Genomic DNA, 17,259 nt, shown 5'->3' on the forward strand with positions numbered 1-17,259 from the left:
AGAGTTGTAGAAATTATTGGAAACTCAAGATAGCCATGACATTATGTTATTTACAAGTGTATGTAAACTTTTGACCATGACTGTATGTATGTATGTAGATATATATATACGAATGCAGCTGAGATAGGCTCCAGCACCCCCTGCGACCCCAAAAGGGACAAGCGGTAGAAAATGGATGGCTGGAAGGATATATACATATATGTATGTGTGGAAAAAAAATCACAAGACTACTTCATCTCTACAGGCCTGTTTCATGAGGGGTTCCCTCAATCATCAGGAGATTTTAATAGAAGCATTCACATACCATGGTTTATATAGGGCTCAGAACGGGTAAGTACAGCCAGTCGTAGGGGCGTGGTGATTGGCTCATGTGTTACCTAGGAGGTGTTTCCTTCCGTCACAGAAGGAGTGTGGGAAAAAATCGATTCGAATCCGAATCGCGATTCTCATGTTGTGCGATTCAGAATCGATTCTCATTTTTAAAAAATCGATTTGTTTTTATTTTTAATTTATTTAAAAAAACAACAAAACAATACACAGCAATACCATAACAATGCAATCCAATTCCAAAACCAAACCCGACCCAGCAACACTCAGAACTGCAATAAACAGAGCAATTGAGAGGAGACACAAACACGACACAGAACAACCAAAAGTAGTGAAACAAAAATGAATATTATCAACAACAGTATCAATATTAGTTACAATTTCAACATAGCAGTGATTAAAAATCCCTCATTGACATTATCATTAGACATTTATAAAAACAAAAAATAAAGAACAATAGTGTCACAGTGGCTTACACTTGCATCACATCTCATAAGCTTGACAACACACTGTGTCCAATATTTTCACAAAGATAAAATAAGTCATGTTTTTGGTTCATTTAATAGTTAAAACAAATTTACATTATTGCAATCAGTTGATAAAACATTGTCCTCTACAATTATAAAAGCTTTTTACAAAAATCTACTACTCTGCTTGCATGTCAGCAGACTGGGGTAGATACTGCTGAAATCCTATGTATTGAATGAATAGAGAATCCTTTTGAATCGGGAAAAAAAATTGTTTTTGAATCGAGAATCGTGTTGAATTGAAAAAAAAAAATCGATTTTGAATCGAATCGTGGGACACCCAAAGATTCACAGCCCTAATATATATGTATGTATGTATGTATGTATGTATGTATGTATGTATGTATGTATGTATGTATATACAAACCCCATTTCCATAAGAGTTGGGAAATTGTGTTAGATGTAAATATAAACGGAATACAATGATTTGCTAATCATTTTCAACCCATATTCAGTTGAATATGCTAAAAAGACAACATATTTGATGTTCAAACTGATAAACTTTTTTTTTTTTGCAAATAATCATTAACTTTAGAATTTGATGCCAGCAACACGTGACAAAGAAGTTGGGAAAGGTGGCAATAAATACTGATAAAGTTGAGGAATGCTCATCAAACACTTATTTGGAACATCCCACAGGTGAACAGGCAAATTGGGAACAGGTGGGTGCCATGATTGGGTATAAAAGTAGATTCCATGAAATGCTCAGTCATTCACAAACAAGGATGGGGCGAGGGTCACCACTTTGTCAACAAATGCGTGAGCAAATTGTTGAACAGTTTAAGAAAAACCTTTCTCAACCAGCTATTGCAAGGAATTTAGGGATTTCACCATCTACGGTCCGTAATATCATCAAAGGTTTCAAAGAATCTGGAGAAATCATTGCACGTAAGCAGCTAAGCCCGTGACCTTCGATCCCTCAGGCTGTACTGCATCAACAAGCGACATCAGTGTGTAAAGGATATCACCACATGGGCTCAGGAACACTTCAGAAACCCACTGTCAGTAACTACAGTTGGTCGCTACATCTGTAAGTGCAAGTTAAAACTCTCCTATGCAAGGCGAAAACCGTTTATCAACAACACCCAGAAACGCCGTCGGCTTCGCTTGGCCTGAGCTCATCTAAGATGGACTGATACAAAGTGGAAAAGTGTTCTGTGGTCTGACGAGTCCACATTTCACATTGTTTTGGAAACTGTGGATGTCGTGTCCTCCGGACCAAAGAGGAAAAGAACCATCCGGATTGTTATAGGCGCAAAGTTGAAAAGCCAGCATCTGTGATGGTATGGGGGTGTATTAGTGCCCAAGACATGGGTAACTTACACATTTGTGAAGGCGCCATTAATGCTGAAAGGTACATACAGGTTTTGGAGCAACATATGTTGCCATCCAAGCAACGTTACCATGGACGCCCCTGCTTATTTCAGCAAGACAATGCCAAGCCACGTGTTACATCAACGTGGTTTCATAGTAAAAGAGTGCAGGTACTAGACTGGCCTGCCTGTAGTCCAGACCTGTCTCCCATTGAAAATGTGTGGCGCATTATGAAGCCTAAAATACCACAACGGAGACCCCCGGACTGTTGAACAACTTAAGCTGTACATCAAGCAAGAATGGGAAAGAATTCCACCTGAGAAACTTCAAAAATGTGTCTCCTCAGTTCCCAAACGTTTACTGAGTGTTGTTAAAAGGAAAGGCCATGTAACACAGTGGTGAACATGCCCTTTCCCAACTACTTTGGCACGTGTTGCAGCCATGAAATTCTAAGGTAATTATTATTTGCAAAAAAAAAATAAAGTTTATGAGTTTGAACATCAAATATCTTGTCTTTGTAGTGCATTCAATTGAATATGGGTTGAAAAGGATTTGCAAATCATTGTATTCCGTTTATATTTACTTCTAACACAATTTCCCAACTCATATGGAAACGGGGTTTGTATATATATATATATATTATCACAATTCTAATTGTTCAATGTTAATAAACTTTCTTTTTTTTCCCAGTTTGACAGATTAATGAGGTAATATAGAGCATCGTACATCATTTTAATGAGGGATCCTCCTATAGGCTGTGTAAGTACAAAGACAATGAATAAAAAAAAAGCCCTCAATAAATTAATATCATGCAGCACAAAATAGATTTTGATTACTCTTCTTCTAAAAGTCACTAAAGCTCCCATCTGCTAATTGATGTCTGAGTGCTAGAGTAACAGTGGTTAGTAATGACCGCCACTGTGAAGGCAGGCCGTCATATCTCAGTGGCGATGACATCATCGTAGGTTTGTAACCCTGAGCCGTAGTGGAGGTTCAAGCCCAGCTCTGCTCTGGTGTCCAGCTCAGCAGTCAGCTCCTTCAGAACCCTCTCCAGCTCCTGGTTCTTCTTATGCATCTGCAGATAGTTGATCTGCAGCTGCTTCTGGTACTTGATCACCTTGTCCTTCTCCTTGTTCCACATGCGCCTCTCCTGCTCAAAGTTGGCCACAAGCTTCTCTTGAGCCTCCTTTTCCTGGCGGAGTTGCTGCCTCAGTCCCTCGGTTTCTTTTTGGAGGAGGTCAACGGAGACTTTTCCACCAGGGCGGTCTGTTTGGTTCTGGATGGTGGCGGCTCTCTCCACGGTCTGCCCACAAGCTTCCTGCGGAGAGGTCTGTTGATGCCGCTCCTGGTCTTTGGCCGCAGTCAAGTCTCGTTTCTGTCCCTGAATGTCCTTCTCCAGTTGGCCCACTTTCCCTCTGAGCAGGTCGGCTTCATTCTTCTTGCGCTGAAGTTCGTTTTGGCAAACCTAAATTAAAAACAAAACACACCAAACTTTATAATAAAATATATTGGATCGCTTGAGGCACTGTATTTGTCTCTGTTCGAGGTTTTTCCTTGCCTTGGTCGCCACAGAGGCAAAAGTTGCCAAGTTTTGAGGATTATACCTCTGCATATTGTCGTATCCATATTAACATCAAAGAAAACAAATAAAGAAATACCACTATATTGCCAAAAGTATTTGGCCACCCATCCAAATGATGAGAATCAGGTGTCCTAATCACTTGGCCCGGCCACAGGTGTATAAAATCAAGCACTTAGGCATGGAGACTGTTTCTACAAACATTTGTGAAAGAATGGGCCGCTCTCAGTGATTTCCAGCGTGGAACTGTCATAGGATGCCACCTGTGCAACAAATCCAGTCATGAAATTTCCTCACTCCTAAACATTTCAAAGTCAACTGTCGGCTTTGTTATAAGAACATGGAAGAGTTTGGGAACAACAGCAACTCAGCCACCGAGTGGTAGGCCACGTAAACTGACAGAGAGGGGTCAGTGGATGCTGAAGCGCATAGTGCAAAGACTTTCTGCACAGTCAGTTGCTACAGAGCTCCGAACTTCATGTGACCTTCCAATTTGCCCACGTACAGTACGCAGAGAGCTTCATGGAATGGGTTTCCATGGCCGAGCAGCTGCATCTAAGTCATACACCACCAAGTCCACTGGACTCTAGAGCAGTGGAGACGCCTTCTCTGGAGTGATGAATCAATCTGATGGACCAGTCTGGGTTTGGAGGTTGCCAGGAGAGCGGTACATTTCGGACTGCATTGTGCCGAGTGGGAAATTTGGTGGAGGAGGAATTATGGTGTGGGGTTGTTTTTCAGAAGTTTCAGAAGGGCTTGGCTCCTTAGTTCCAGTGAAACATTTTGGACAATTCCATGCTCCCAACCTTGTGGGAACAGTTTGGAGCGGGCCCCTTCCTCTTCCAACATGACTGTGCACCAGTGCACAAAGCAAGGTCCATAAAGACATGGATGACAGAGTCTGGTGTGGATGAACTTGACTGGCCTGCACAGAGTCCTGGCCTGAACCCGATAGAACACCTTTGGGATGAATTAGAACTGAGACGGAGAGCCAGGCCTTCTCGACCAACATCAGTGTGTGACCTCACCAATGCGCTTTTGGAAGAATGGTGGAAAATTCCTATAATCACACCCCGCAACCTTGTGGACAGCCTTCCCAGAAGAGTTGAAGCTGTAATAGCTGCAAAAGGTGGACCCACATCATCTTGAACCCTATAGGTTAGGAATGGGATGGCACTTCAAGTTCATATGTGAGTCAAGGCAGGTGGCAATATACGTTTGGCAATATAGTGTACATCAACTTACAACAAATAACTGTATCAACATTGTTTTTAGTTTGTAACAGAAAAAGACTTAAAGTTCATCTAATGCATTTAAATGGGTGTATTTTTGAAAATGTTTATGGCGTTTGGACGTGTTTCATAACATTCCACAAAGTTCAGTGAGCAGGTTGTGTTATGTGTGACCATGTGTGTTGACCTTTATAGTGCACCAGTTTTTATTTTTTTTTTGCACCATGACTAGGGAAGGTTGTTTGGATTGAGTCATATAAGTAAATGCTGTGCTATTATTTTAAATGCACTTTTAAGGGTCATTGATCCGATTTACTCACATTGTCCTCAATTTGGCAACAAGTATGTAGCATTCAGAGGCCACTTGGTTTTTAATATTAATTTGAAGACGCGGTGCGAAGCTTTGTTGAACTCATGACGTCTCGCGGGCATACTTGCCAACCCTCCCGATTTTCCCTGGAGACTCCCGAATTTCAGTGCCCCTCCCGAAAATCTCCCGGGGCAACCATTCTCCCGAATTTCAGTGGCCCTCCCGGAAATCTCCCGGGGCAACCATTCTCCCGAATTTCTCCCGATTTCCACCCGGACAACAATATTGGGGGTGTGCCTTAAAGGCACTGCCTTTAGCGTCCTCTCTCACCTGAAACCTTCACCCCTTAACAGCCGCATGCTGTCCAGGCGTCCGCTTTTCCTCCATATAAACAGCGTGCCGGCCCAGTCATATAATAATGTAGCGTTGGACGGGTTTAACAATGGTCTTTACTCGAAGATGTCAAGAAATGCTGACACGTTGGATGATCTTTTAACTGGCTTAATGATAACGTTAATTTCAAGCACACACACATGAGTGAATGCAAGGCATACTTGTTCAACAGCCATACATGTCACACTGACGGTAGCCGTATAAACAACTTTAAAGGCCTACTGAAACCCACTACTACCGACCACACAGTCTGATAGTTTATATATCAATGATGAAATCTTAACATTGCAACACATGCCAATACGGCTGGGTTAACTTATAAAGTGCAATTTTAAATTTCCCGCTAAACTTCCGGTTGAAAACGTCTATGTATGATGACGTATGCGCGTGACGTCAATCGTTGAAACGGAAGTATTGGTACCCCATTGAATCCAATACAAAAAAGCTCTGTTTTCATTCCAAAATTCCACAGTATTCTGGACATCTGTGTTGGTGAATCGTTTGCAATTTGTTTAATGAACAATGAAGACTGCAAAGAAGAAAGTTGTAGGTGGGATCGGTGTATTAGCGGCTGGCTGCAGCAACACAACCAGGAGGACTTTGACTTGGATAGCAGACGCGCTAGCCGACGCTAGCCACCGACCGCACGGATGATCGGGTGAAGTCCTTCGTCCTTCCGTCGATCGCTGGAACGCAGGTGAGCACGAGTGTTGAGCAGATGAGGGCTGGCTGGCGTGCGTAGGTGGAGCGCTAATGTTTTTATCATAGCTCTGTGAGGTCCCATTGCTAAGTTAGCTTCAATGGGGTCGTTAACAACAGCATTGTTAAGCTTTGCCAAGCTGGGAATTATTAACCGTGTAGTTACATGTCCATGGTTCAATAGTATTGTTGATCTTCTGTCTATCCTTCCAGTCAGGGGTTTATTTCTTTTGTTTCTATCTGCATTTGAGCCCGATGCTAACACGTTAGCTCAGTAGCTAAAGAGCTTCGCCGATGTATTGTTGTGGAGATAAAAGTCACTGTGAATGTCCATTTCGCGTTCTCGACTCTCATTTTTAAGAGGATATAGTATCCGAGGTGGTTTAAAATACAAATCCATGATCCACAATAGAAAAAGGAGAAAGTGTGGAATCCAATGAACCCTTGTACCTAAGTTACGGTCAGAGCGAAAAAAGATACGTCCTGCACTGCACTCTAGTCCTTCACTCTCACTTTCCTCATCCACAAATCTTTCATCCTCGCTCAAATTAATGGGGTAATCGTCGCTTTCTCGGTCCGAATCTTTCTCGCTGCATTGTAAACATTGGGGAAATGTGAGGAGTCCTTCCTCCAGTGACGTCACGCTACTTCCGGTATAGGCAAGGCTTTTTTTTATCACCGACCAAAAGTTGCGACCTTTATCATCGTTGTTCTCTACTAAATCCTTTCAGCAAAAATATGGCAATATCGCGAAATGATCAAGTATGACACATAGAATGGATCTGCTATCCTCGTCTAAATAATTTTTTTTAATTTCAGTAGGCCTTTAACACTGTTACTAATATGCGCCACACTGTCAACCCACACCAAACAAGAATGAAAAACACATTTCGGGAGAACATCCGCACCGTAACACAACAGAACAAATACCCAGAACCCCTTGCAGCACTAACTCTTCCGGGACGCTACAATAACATCTACGGCTTTTGGAGCTCAGTGCACAACTGCACACACAACAAGAAGGAGACGAAGCAAAAGAACGAAGAAGAGACATGGCGACGACGAGTAAGAAGTAGAAATACGCTTGCAAGTTCCAAAATGATTGGAAAAAAGGAATTTAATTTCATCCAGGACAGCTCGAAGGGGAAGGGGAATGCTGCCTGCACTGCCATCCCCTCAAAAATCGGAGGTTTCAACTTTGGCAAGTATGCTCGCGGGCCAAACTAAAGAGGCTGGGGGGCCACACTTGGTCCTCGAGCTGTAGTTTGGACACCACTGAGAGGTATTTACTTATAATATTACATATTGTTTGTTCAAAGAAATGTTGCAGAGTTTGTGTTTGTATCGGTTCTCACAGTTACTTAACAATAATGAGTTTTTTTGGTTTATTTCCTGAGTGCTTAGTCGTATCAACACAAATGTTCTCGGCATCTGTTTGAACTTTGGTGTGTGATGGCGGTTTCAAAGGAGACCCACCTCGACCTCGACGCTGCGCGTACGCAGCTTGTCGCGGCGGTCTTTGTTCTCCTTCTCCAGCACGGCGGTCTTTGCTGTGATTTCCTTCAGCCGCGCCCTCAGGCTGACTATTTCCTTGAGCTTGTGGCTGACGTCCTCCTGGCAGTCTCTCAGCTGCTGCTTCAGCAAGGAGATCTCCCCTGCTTTCTGGCACACCTGCACCGGGACACACACGTTTGTCAACACGCTGCACGGGCGTCCTCGGACGTGCCCGACGGGGAGATCTGTTCAAATAGTTCATCTTAGCATATTTCGTGTTAGTTAGTTTTTCAATCACTTCCGATAAGATACCGATATTGGAGCTTTGACTGTTGGCTGATACTGAGTTTGATCCGATACGATATCAGCGTGCGTCACACATACTTTTGATCATTTTGCATTGCGGAAAGTGACATTACTCAGAGAACAATAACCCTAACATAAATTCCGGACTATAAGCTGCAACATTTTTTGCTGCGAAATACGTTTTTTTCTTCACTGACGGCCGTAACGTTTTTGTTTGTTTTTGTGCATAAATTGTGTTTCCGGGTGCTCTTACACCCGCGAAGAGCTATTGCCTTGAATTCCTTCTAAGTCTATCTGATAGCTCAGTTACAGCTCATTTTATTACCAAATATGTGTTATATGTGTTTTATGTTGCACGATTGCACCAAGAAAAATTCCTAGTTTGTGAACCCGTTCTCAAACAATGGCAATAAAACTATTGTGATTCTGATTCTGATTTTTCAAGAAACACAAGCAACTCCACTGAATAGTTGTGTTATTGTTTGTGCTGTGGCGCTCACTGCATGTGGTGCAGTGCCTCTTCTGTTTAGACTGAGCCTTCAACTGGAAGTACAAGTGCCGTTCCGTCTTCTAGTCGTCCGTAGAGTTAAAGTTAAAAGTACCAATGATTGTCACACACACGCTAGGTGTGATGAGATTATCCTCTGCATTTGACCCATCACCCTTGATCACCCCCTAGGAGGTGAGGGGAGCAGTGAGCAGCAGCGGTGGCCGCGCCCGGGAATCATTTTGGTGATTTAACCCCAAATTCCAACCCTTGTTACTAAGTGCCAAGCAGGGAGATAATGGGTCCCAATTTTATAGTCTTTGGTATGACTCGGCCGGGGTTTGAACTCACGACCTACCGATCTCACTCTAACCACAAGATCCCTCTCTCGGCTCAGCTTTACCCGATCCTCCTTGAGTTCCTACTCGTATGGACACTTCGTTCATAACTCCAAGCAACGTTTGTAAGTTTTACAATATTACTAAAACAATTCTTACTTGCTAAACCGTCCCAGGCCTGTTCCGTCTTCGAGCCACCCATAGCAATACTACCTGTATGGATTCTCGTTCATCACTCCAAGCAACGTTTGTAAGTTTTACAATATAACTGAAACAATTCTTACTTACTAAACCGTCCCATGCCTGATGTCTGTCGGAATGTTTTCATGCATATTTGTACATGGTACCGTATTGTAATGAAGCTAGTGTCGTTAGCATGAGCTAATATGCTAACAATTTTACCAGTGTCTGCGTTAGTATTATTAACTTACAATGACCTTCTTTTTTCTATCGTTTCAGTTTCGTAAATTCACCTAAACATCACCATGGAGTTATTGAGTCTGTTTCGCTGATTGGAGAGCTAACTTCCGCAGCCAGTGTGGTCCATGACGATGACTTCTGTTTTGTTTGATGCGCCGTTTTACAGACACTGTTTGGAAACAATTAAGGTATGTAAATAAACAACAATACCAAATATTATTTTATTAAAAAAAACAAGCAAAAACACTGACAGGGTGTTTTATTTTTTATGCTGTGGTGCCATCTTTTGGACAAATTCGCTCACTGCAGGTGCTGCAGCGTCCTTCCATTTATCGGTAGTGCTTCTTATTTTTATGGATTCTTCATTCTTTACTCCACGCGATGTTTGTAAGTTTTACAATATAACTACAACAATTGTTACTTGCTAAACTGTCCCATGTGTGATGTCTGTCGGAGTGTTTCCATGCATATTTGTACGTGCTATCGTAATGTAATCAAGCTAGCGTCGTTAGCATTGGCTAATATTCTAACACGTCTACGAGTGTCTGTGTTAGTATTATTAACTTACAAACTGCATTCTTTTTGTATTGATTCAGTTTTGTCACCATGGAGTTATTGAGTCTAGCTGATTAGAGAGCTAGCTAGTGTGGTCCATGGCGATGACTTCTGTTTTGTTTGAGCATCCGTTTTACTGCCGTGTTACAGACACCGTTTGGAAACAATTAAGGTATGAAAATAAATATTTACATAATATTTCTGTGTAAATAACTAATTTCACAACGTATATATATGCGGTTTATAGTCCGGAGCGACTAATATATGGAAAATGCATTTTTATTCTATAATTTTGTGGGTGCAGCTTATATCCCGGTGCGCTCTATAGTCCGGAAAATACAGTAGTTTATTGAACACTGGGTGTCACTTGTAGACTGTACTGTGGACAGGAATGTTTTCATGACTAATTTTTCTCACAAATGTCACCCACCTCCCACTGAGTTTCCTCCAGAGTTGGAGCGAGCTGCGTCCTCTCCTCCTCGTAGGACCTAAGTCTCCGGTCGACGAGATCCCTCTCTCGGCTCAGCTTTGCCCGATCCTCTTTGAGCCTCTGGTTTTCTGCCTGCATCATAAGCAAACCTTGTTCATCCAGTGAGCCATGGTTAGGACGGCATATTTGAGAGGAAGCAGGGCTGACCTGGAGCCGGCTGACTTGCAGCTGCAGAGCTTGTTGGCTTTTTGCGGCCGTCTGAGAGGCTTGCGGTATCGTGGAGGAGCAGTGTTGGTTTAAGTCCTCCGTCTCGTCAGCGCAATACTGTAGTCCCTCCTCAACCAGCCGGCAGGTGGCTGCTTCCTTCGCCTCACAGCTGACCTGTTGTTGTCAGGGGAAGACATCTCAGTGAGGGCCAGCTCTCAATAATAGGCCAGAATTAGCGGAGACATACACTATATTGCCAAAAGTATTTGGCCACCCATCCAAATGATGAGAATCAGGTGTCCTAATCACTTGGCCCGGCCACAGGTGTATAAAATCAAGCACTTAGGCATGGAGACTGTTTCTACAAACATTTGTGAAAGAATGGGCCGCTCTCAGTGATTTCCAGCATGGAACTGTCATAGGATGCCACCTGTGCAACAAATCCAGTCGTGAAATGTCCTCGCTCCTAAATATTCCAAAGCCAACTGTCGGCTTTATCATAATAAAATGGAAGAGTTTGGGAACAACAGCAACTCAGCCACCAAGTGGTAGGCCACGTAAACTGACAGAGAGGGGTCATAGTGCAAGACCCCATAGTGCAAAGAGGTCGCCGACTTTCTGCACAGTCGGTTGCTTCAGAGCTCGAAACTTCATGTGACCTTCCAATTAGCCCACGTACAGTACGCAGAGAGCTTCATGGAATGGGTTTCCATGGCCGGGCAGCTGCATCTAAGGCATGCACCACCAAGTCCAATGCAAAGCGTGGGATGCAGTGGTGTAAAGCAGTGGTCCCCAACCTTTTTGTAACTGCGGACCGGTCAACGCTTGAAAATGTGTCCCACGGACCGGTTGTGGGGGGGTCATAAAAAAATACAATCATGTGTGCTTACGGACTGTATCCCTGCAGACTGTATTGATCTATATTGATATATAATGTAGGAACCATAAATATTAATAACAGAAAGAAACAACCCTTTTGTGTGAATGAGTGTGTATAAGTGTAAATGGGGGAGGGAGATGTTTTGGGTTGGTGCACTAATTGTAAGTATATCTTGTGTTTTTTATGTTGATTTAATAAAAAAAATTTAAAAATAAAACTTTTTTTTTTCCTTTTTTTTAATTTCGCCCCGAAATCGATCCACGGACCGGTACCGGGCCGCGGCCCGGTGATTGGGGACCACTGGTGTTAAAGCATGTCGCCACTGGACTCTAGAGCAGTGGAGACGCCTTCTCTGGAGTGATGAATCACACTTTTCCATCTGGCAAGCTGATGGACCAGTCTGGGTTTGGAGGTTGCCAGGAGAACGGTACATTCCAGACTACATTGTGCCAAATGTGTGAAATTTGGTGGAGGAGGAATTATGATGTGGTGTTGTTTTTCAAGAGTTGGGCTTGGCTCCTTAGTTCCAGTGAAAGGAACTTTGAATGCTCCAGGATACCAAAACATTTCAGACAATTCCATGCTCCCAACCTTGTGGGAACAGTTTGGAGCGGGCCCCTTCCTCTTCCAACATGACTGTGCACCAGTGCACAAAGCGAAGTCCATAAAGACATGGATGACAGAGTCTGGTGTAGATGCACTTGACTGGCCTGCACAGAGTCCTGACCTGAACCCGATAGAACACCTTTGGGATGAATTAGACCGGAGACTGAGAGCCAGGCCTTCTCGACCAACATCTTAGAGGTATACATGTATTTCTATATGTATATATATACATACATATATACATAAATATATTTATTAAAAAAAAATATATATATATATATATATATATATATATATATATATTATATATATATATAGATATACACACACATATGTGTATATATATATATATATATATATATATATATATATATATATATATATATACACACATATGTATAAATATATATATATATATAAATATATAAATATATATATGTATATATATATATATTTATATATGTATATATGTACGTACAGATGTATATATATGTAGATGTATATATATATATGTATATATATATATATACATACATATATATATATATATATATATATATATATATACATACATATGTATATATATATATATATATATATAAAATATAAATAAATAAATATATATATATATATGTATAAATATATATATATATATATATATATATAAATATATATATATGTATATATAAATATATATATATGTATATATAAATATATATATATGTATATATAAATATATATATATATATATATGTATATATAAATATGTATATATATATATATATATGTATATATATATATATATATATATATATATATATATATATATATATATATATATATATATATATATATATATATATATATATCAGTGGCGTGCGGTGAGGTTGATGTCTGGTGAGGCACGACTGCATCATCACAGTCAAATTTAAAAACATATGAACCTGCAGTGCAGGTGTACCTAATGTTGTGTCCCTGCGGTCGTTCGCGGCTCCTGCAGCGCGAGCATTGTTGTTTTTGCCCTTTTTGGCTTCTTGTTAAGTGACTTTTTTTGGGTGGATTCGTTCTTGCACGTGGAGGGTTTGGGTGTGGGCTTTGGTTGGTGTGGCCGCGGTGCTCCCGTCGGGCGGTGCATTCTGCGGCGTAGATGCTTGGCACCAGGAGGCGGGGTTATGATACGAGCCTCACACAGTGTGTCTCCGCAGCAGATTTATGATCGCTCAGCACTAAAAATACGTTACACACATACAGTTGTTGACAAAATACACTGTACATTATATACCTTAGCTAACTAAACTATGGAAATGTATATATATATATATATATATATATATATATATATATATATATATATATATATATATATATATATATATATATATATATATTTATATACGTATATATATGTACGTATATATATGTACGTATAGATGTATGTATATATATATATATATATATATTTATATACGTATATATATGTACGTATAGATGTATGTATATATATATATATATATATATATATATATATATATATATATATATATATACACACATATATATATATATATATATATATATATATATATATATATATATATATATATATATATATATATATATATACATATATATATATACACTATATATATATACATACATCTATACATATATATGTATATATACATATATATACATACATATACATATATATATATACATATATGTATATATATATGTACGTATAGATATACGTATACATATATACACATATATATATATACATACATATATACATATATATGTATATATATACATATATATATATATATATATATGTATATATATACATACATATATATAAATACATATATATATATATACATATATATATATATACATATATATATATATATATATATATATATATATATATATATATATATATATATATATATATATATATATATATATATATATATATATATATATATATATATATATATATATATATATATATATACTGTATATGTATATATATACATATATATATATATATATATATATATATATATATATATATATATATATATATATATATATATATATATATATATATATATATATATATATATATATATACTGTATATAAATGTTTTTACTCACGCCCAATGAATTGCAAGTAAAAAAAATAAAAATTTCTTCAAAAAAACCCGATTCAAAAGTTAAAAAAAACCAAGTGTCTGCAAGTCAAAATCAATTTACAAGTACGAAGAAGCAGGGTGGGGAGTAGAATGGCGGACAGAAGAGAGGAGAAACAAGCTCAACCTGTAAGTTAACACATTAATTTGACCATCCCCTAGTTGTAAATCACCACCATCTTTGTTATTTTTGTGCGGACGGCACCATGCCCAAATAACAGCAGCTCTGACGGCCCTAAAATTTACTCGGCAGCACCACCTGTCGTTGTGGAGTGCAAATTACGTGTGCTCTGCGTGCAAGTGTGTGGATCGCGCAGGGTGGAATATTACGGCCAAAAGTTCTAACTTGAAGAAAATTGTTTTTATACTTGTGAATCGTTTTTTTAATGCAGAAAATTGTTTTATTTTTACTTGCAAATATTTTTTTTAATTGAAGAAAATTGTTTTATTTTAATTGCGATTGTTTTTTTAACAAAGAAAATCGTTTTTTAACGTGCTAATCCATCCATCCATTTTCTACTGCTTGTCCCTTTTGGGGTCTTTGGGGGTGCTGGAGCCTATCTCAGCTGCATTCGGGCGGAAGACGCGCTACACCCTAGACAACTTGCTAATCGTTTTTTCAATTGAAGAACTTTTTTTTTTTTTACTTGCAAATTGTTTTTTTTTAATTAAAAACGTTTTTTTTAATATTTGAAAATAGTTTTTTTAATTGAAGAAACTAGTTTTTTATACTTGCAAATCGTTTTTTTAATTGAAAACATTTTTTTTGTATTAAAAAAATTGTTTTTGAAATTGAAGATAACAATTTTTATACTTGCGAATCATTTTTTCACTTGGAGACATTTTTTTACTCCTCGAAAATAGTTTTTTTTAAAAATTGCGAATCAATTTTTACTTGCAAAACATTTTTTTTTTTAAATGTTTTTTTAGTTGTGAATCGGTTTTTTTCATGCAGAATTTTTTTTAACTTGCGAATAGTTTTTTTCATTGAAGAAAACAGTTTGTTTTTTTTACTTGCAAATCGTTTGTTATTGGAATTTTTTTTTTTCAAACTTGCAAACCGTTTTTTTAAGTGAAATAAAATGTTTTATACCTGAGAATCATTTTTTAATTAAAGAAAATTGTTTTTAATAAAAAAACAAACAAATTTGTTATACTTGAAATTTTTTTTTTTAATTGAAGAAAAATGTTTTTAAAGTAGCGAATCGTTTTTTCACTTGGATAAAATGTTTTACTCCTAGAAAATAGTTTTTTTTAAACTTGTGAATCATTTTTTTATGCATAATTTATTTATTTATTTTTTTACTTGCGAATTGTTTTTTTTAAAGTTAAAAGTTAAAGTACCACTGATAGCCACACACACACTAGGTGTGGTGTGACTATCTGTGGTATATATATATATATATATATATATATATATATATATATATATATATATATATATATATATATATATATACAGTATATATATATATATATATATATATATATACTATATGTGGTGTGGACCCTCTGCATATGACCCATCCCCTTGTTCCACCCCCTGGGTGGTGAGGGGAGCAGTGAGCCTGGGAATCATTTTGGTGATTTAACCCCCAATTCCAACCCTTGATGCTGAGTGCCAAGCAGTGCCCATTATTATAGTCTTTGGTAGGACTCGGCCCGGGTTTGAACTCACGACCTACCGATCTCAGGGCGGACACTCTAACCACAAGGCCACTAAGCCTAGTGGTCGCAAGTGGTCGTTTATACTTGCAAATAGTTTTATACCTGAAAATAGTTTTTTTAATTGAAAGCATTTGTTTTTACTCGCAAATTGCTTTTTTTTATTGAAAAAACAAATGTTTTTACAGTTGAAAATTGTTTTTTCAATTGAAGAAAATTGTTTTATATTTGCAAATCGTTTTTTTAACTGAAAAAAGGTTTTTATACCTGAACATTGCTTTTTTGATTGAAGAAAATTGTTTTTATACTCGCAAATCATTTTCTTAATTGCAGAAAATTGTTTTCTTTATACTTGCGAATCGTTGGGCGTGAGTAAAAAAACATTTTGGTGGAGTTTTGGCAGTAATTTCACTCCATGAGCGTAACTTTCAAAAAGACTTTTTCTCGGTCATATAAACTTTATACCTGTAAGTCCTGCAGATCGCTCTCCAGCAGTCTTTGTTCCAACGTTTCAATCAGCGACTCATCTGTTGTCAGAGGCGACCGAACGCCTCCCGCAGTTTCAGAGAGACGATGAAGCCGATCCGAAGACGGCGGGGAGCCAGCCTCCCTGGAGCCGATGTCTCGGCCACTGCCCCTCGCCCACGGGGACAGATTGGGTTGCCCTCCCTTGCAGAGGCCATCGCTGTGACTGACAGGACCCGTGGAAGCGCTCAGGCTGCCGCTGGTGCTGTGGGTGGGGAGGCTTGACATAGAGTTACGCCCAGAGTCCGACAGAGTGCCTGAGAAGAAAAGCCGAGGTGAACCATTGAAGTTGTTTGGGATAAGTTGGGCTCCTGCACATACGGGAGGGTGTGTCTCGCTTGTGTTGGACCTCAGGAGTCTTTGCCTGCTCCAGTTGGATGAAGTCCAGGCTGTTGCGCTCTCCCTCCGTGGACGATACAGTCCTAGGAATTAAAGGCTTGTAGACAGTGGATCGGACCAGTGACTTCTCAGCGGTGGTCTGCAAGAGTGAAATGACACGACATCATCAGAAACACTGGCTATTGCTTCCCCTTTGTTCTATTGGCTAACTCCTTTCTGGTGGAACACAAATACAAATATAGACATTGAAAGGGTAAAATAAATCCCATTCTTCGGTGTAAATTGATGATCAAATGAACTATAAATGTCATCTAAAAAATATACAAAAAAAATGTTTCGATAATGAATAGGTCAAGGACAAGGTAGATGTATTTATGTAGCACATTTCTAAAACAGACTACTGCCCCAAAGTGCTGTGCAGATTAAAA

At 38.8% G+C, this 17,259-nt stretch overlaps 2 protein-coding genes across 2 annotated transcripts in view; one reads left to right on the forward strand and one right to left on the reverse strand.

The window, feature by feature from the left end:
- hspb11 (heat shock protein, alpha-crystallin-related, b11) overlaps nucleotides 1-10,307 on the forward strand; it is a 49,128-nt gene extending 38,821 nt beyond the window's left edge. Inside the window, exon 6 of the mRNA XM_062025450.1 lies at nucleotides 9,466-10,307. The gene's annotated coding sequence lies outside the window, so the exon portion shown is untranslated. The remainder of the gene's footprint in view (nucleotides 1-9,465) is intronic.
- Nucleotides 2,772-17,259, reverse strand: part of LOC133632776 (leucine zipper putative tumor suppressor 1-like) — a 40,754-nt gene continuing 26,266 nt past the window's right edge. Inside the window, exons 4-9 of the mRNA XM_062025447.1 lie at nucleotides 16,814-16,970; nucleotides 16,433-16,749; nucleotides 10,619-10,792; nucleotides 10,412-10,543; nucleotides 7,858-8,052; nucleotides 2,772-3,633 (exon numbers count right to left, since the gene is read on the reverse strand). Coding sequence (XP_061881431.1) covers nucleotides 3,103-3,633; nucleotides 7,858-8,052; nucleotides 10,412-10,543; nucleotides 10,619-10,792; nucleotides 16,433-16,749; nucleotides 16,814-16,970 — 1,506 coding nt within the window. The 3' untranslated portion in view covers nucleotides 2,772-3,102. The remainder of the gene's footprint in view (nucleotides 3,634-7,857; nucleotides 8,053-10,411; nucleotides 10,544-10,618; nucleotides 10,793-16,432; nucleotides 16,750-16,813; nucleotides 16,971-17,259) is intronic.

This window comes from Entelurus aequoreus, linkage group LG17, assembly GCF_033978785.1.
Source record: "Entelurus aequoreus isolate RoL-2023_Sb linkage group LG17, RoL_Eaeq_v1.1, whole genome shotgun sequence".
Taxonomy (NCBI): Eukaryota; Metazoa; Chordata; class Actinopteri; order Syngnathiformes; family Syngnathidae; genus Entelurus; species Entelurus aequoreus.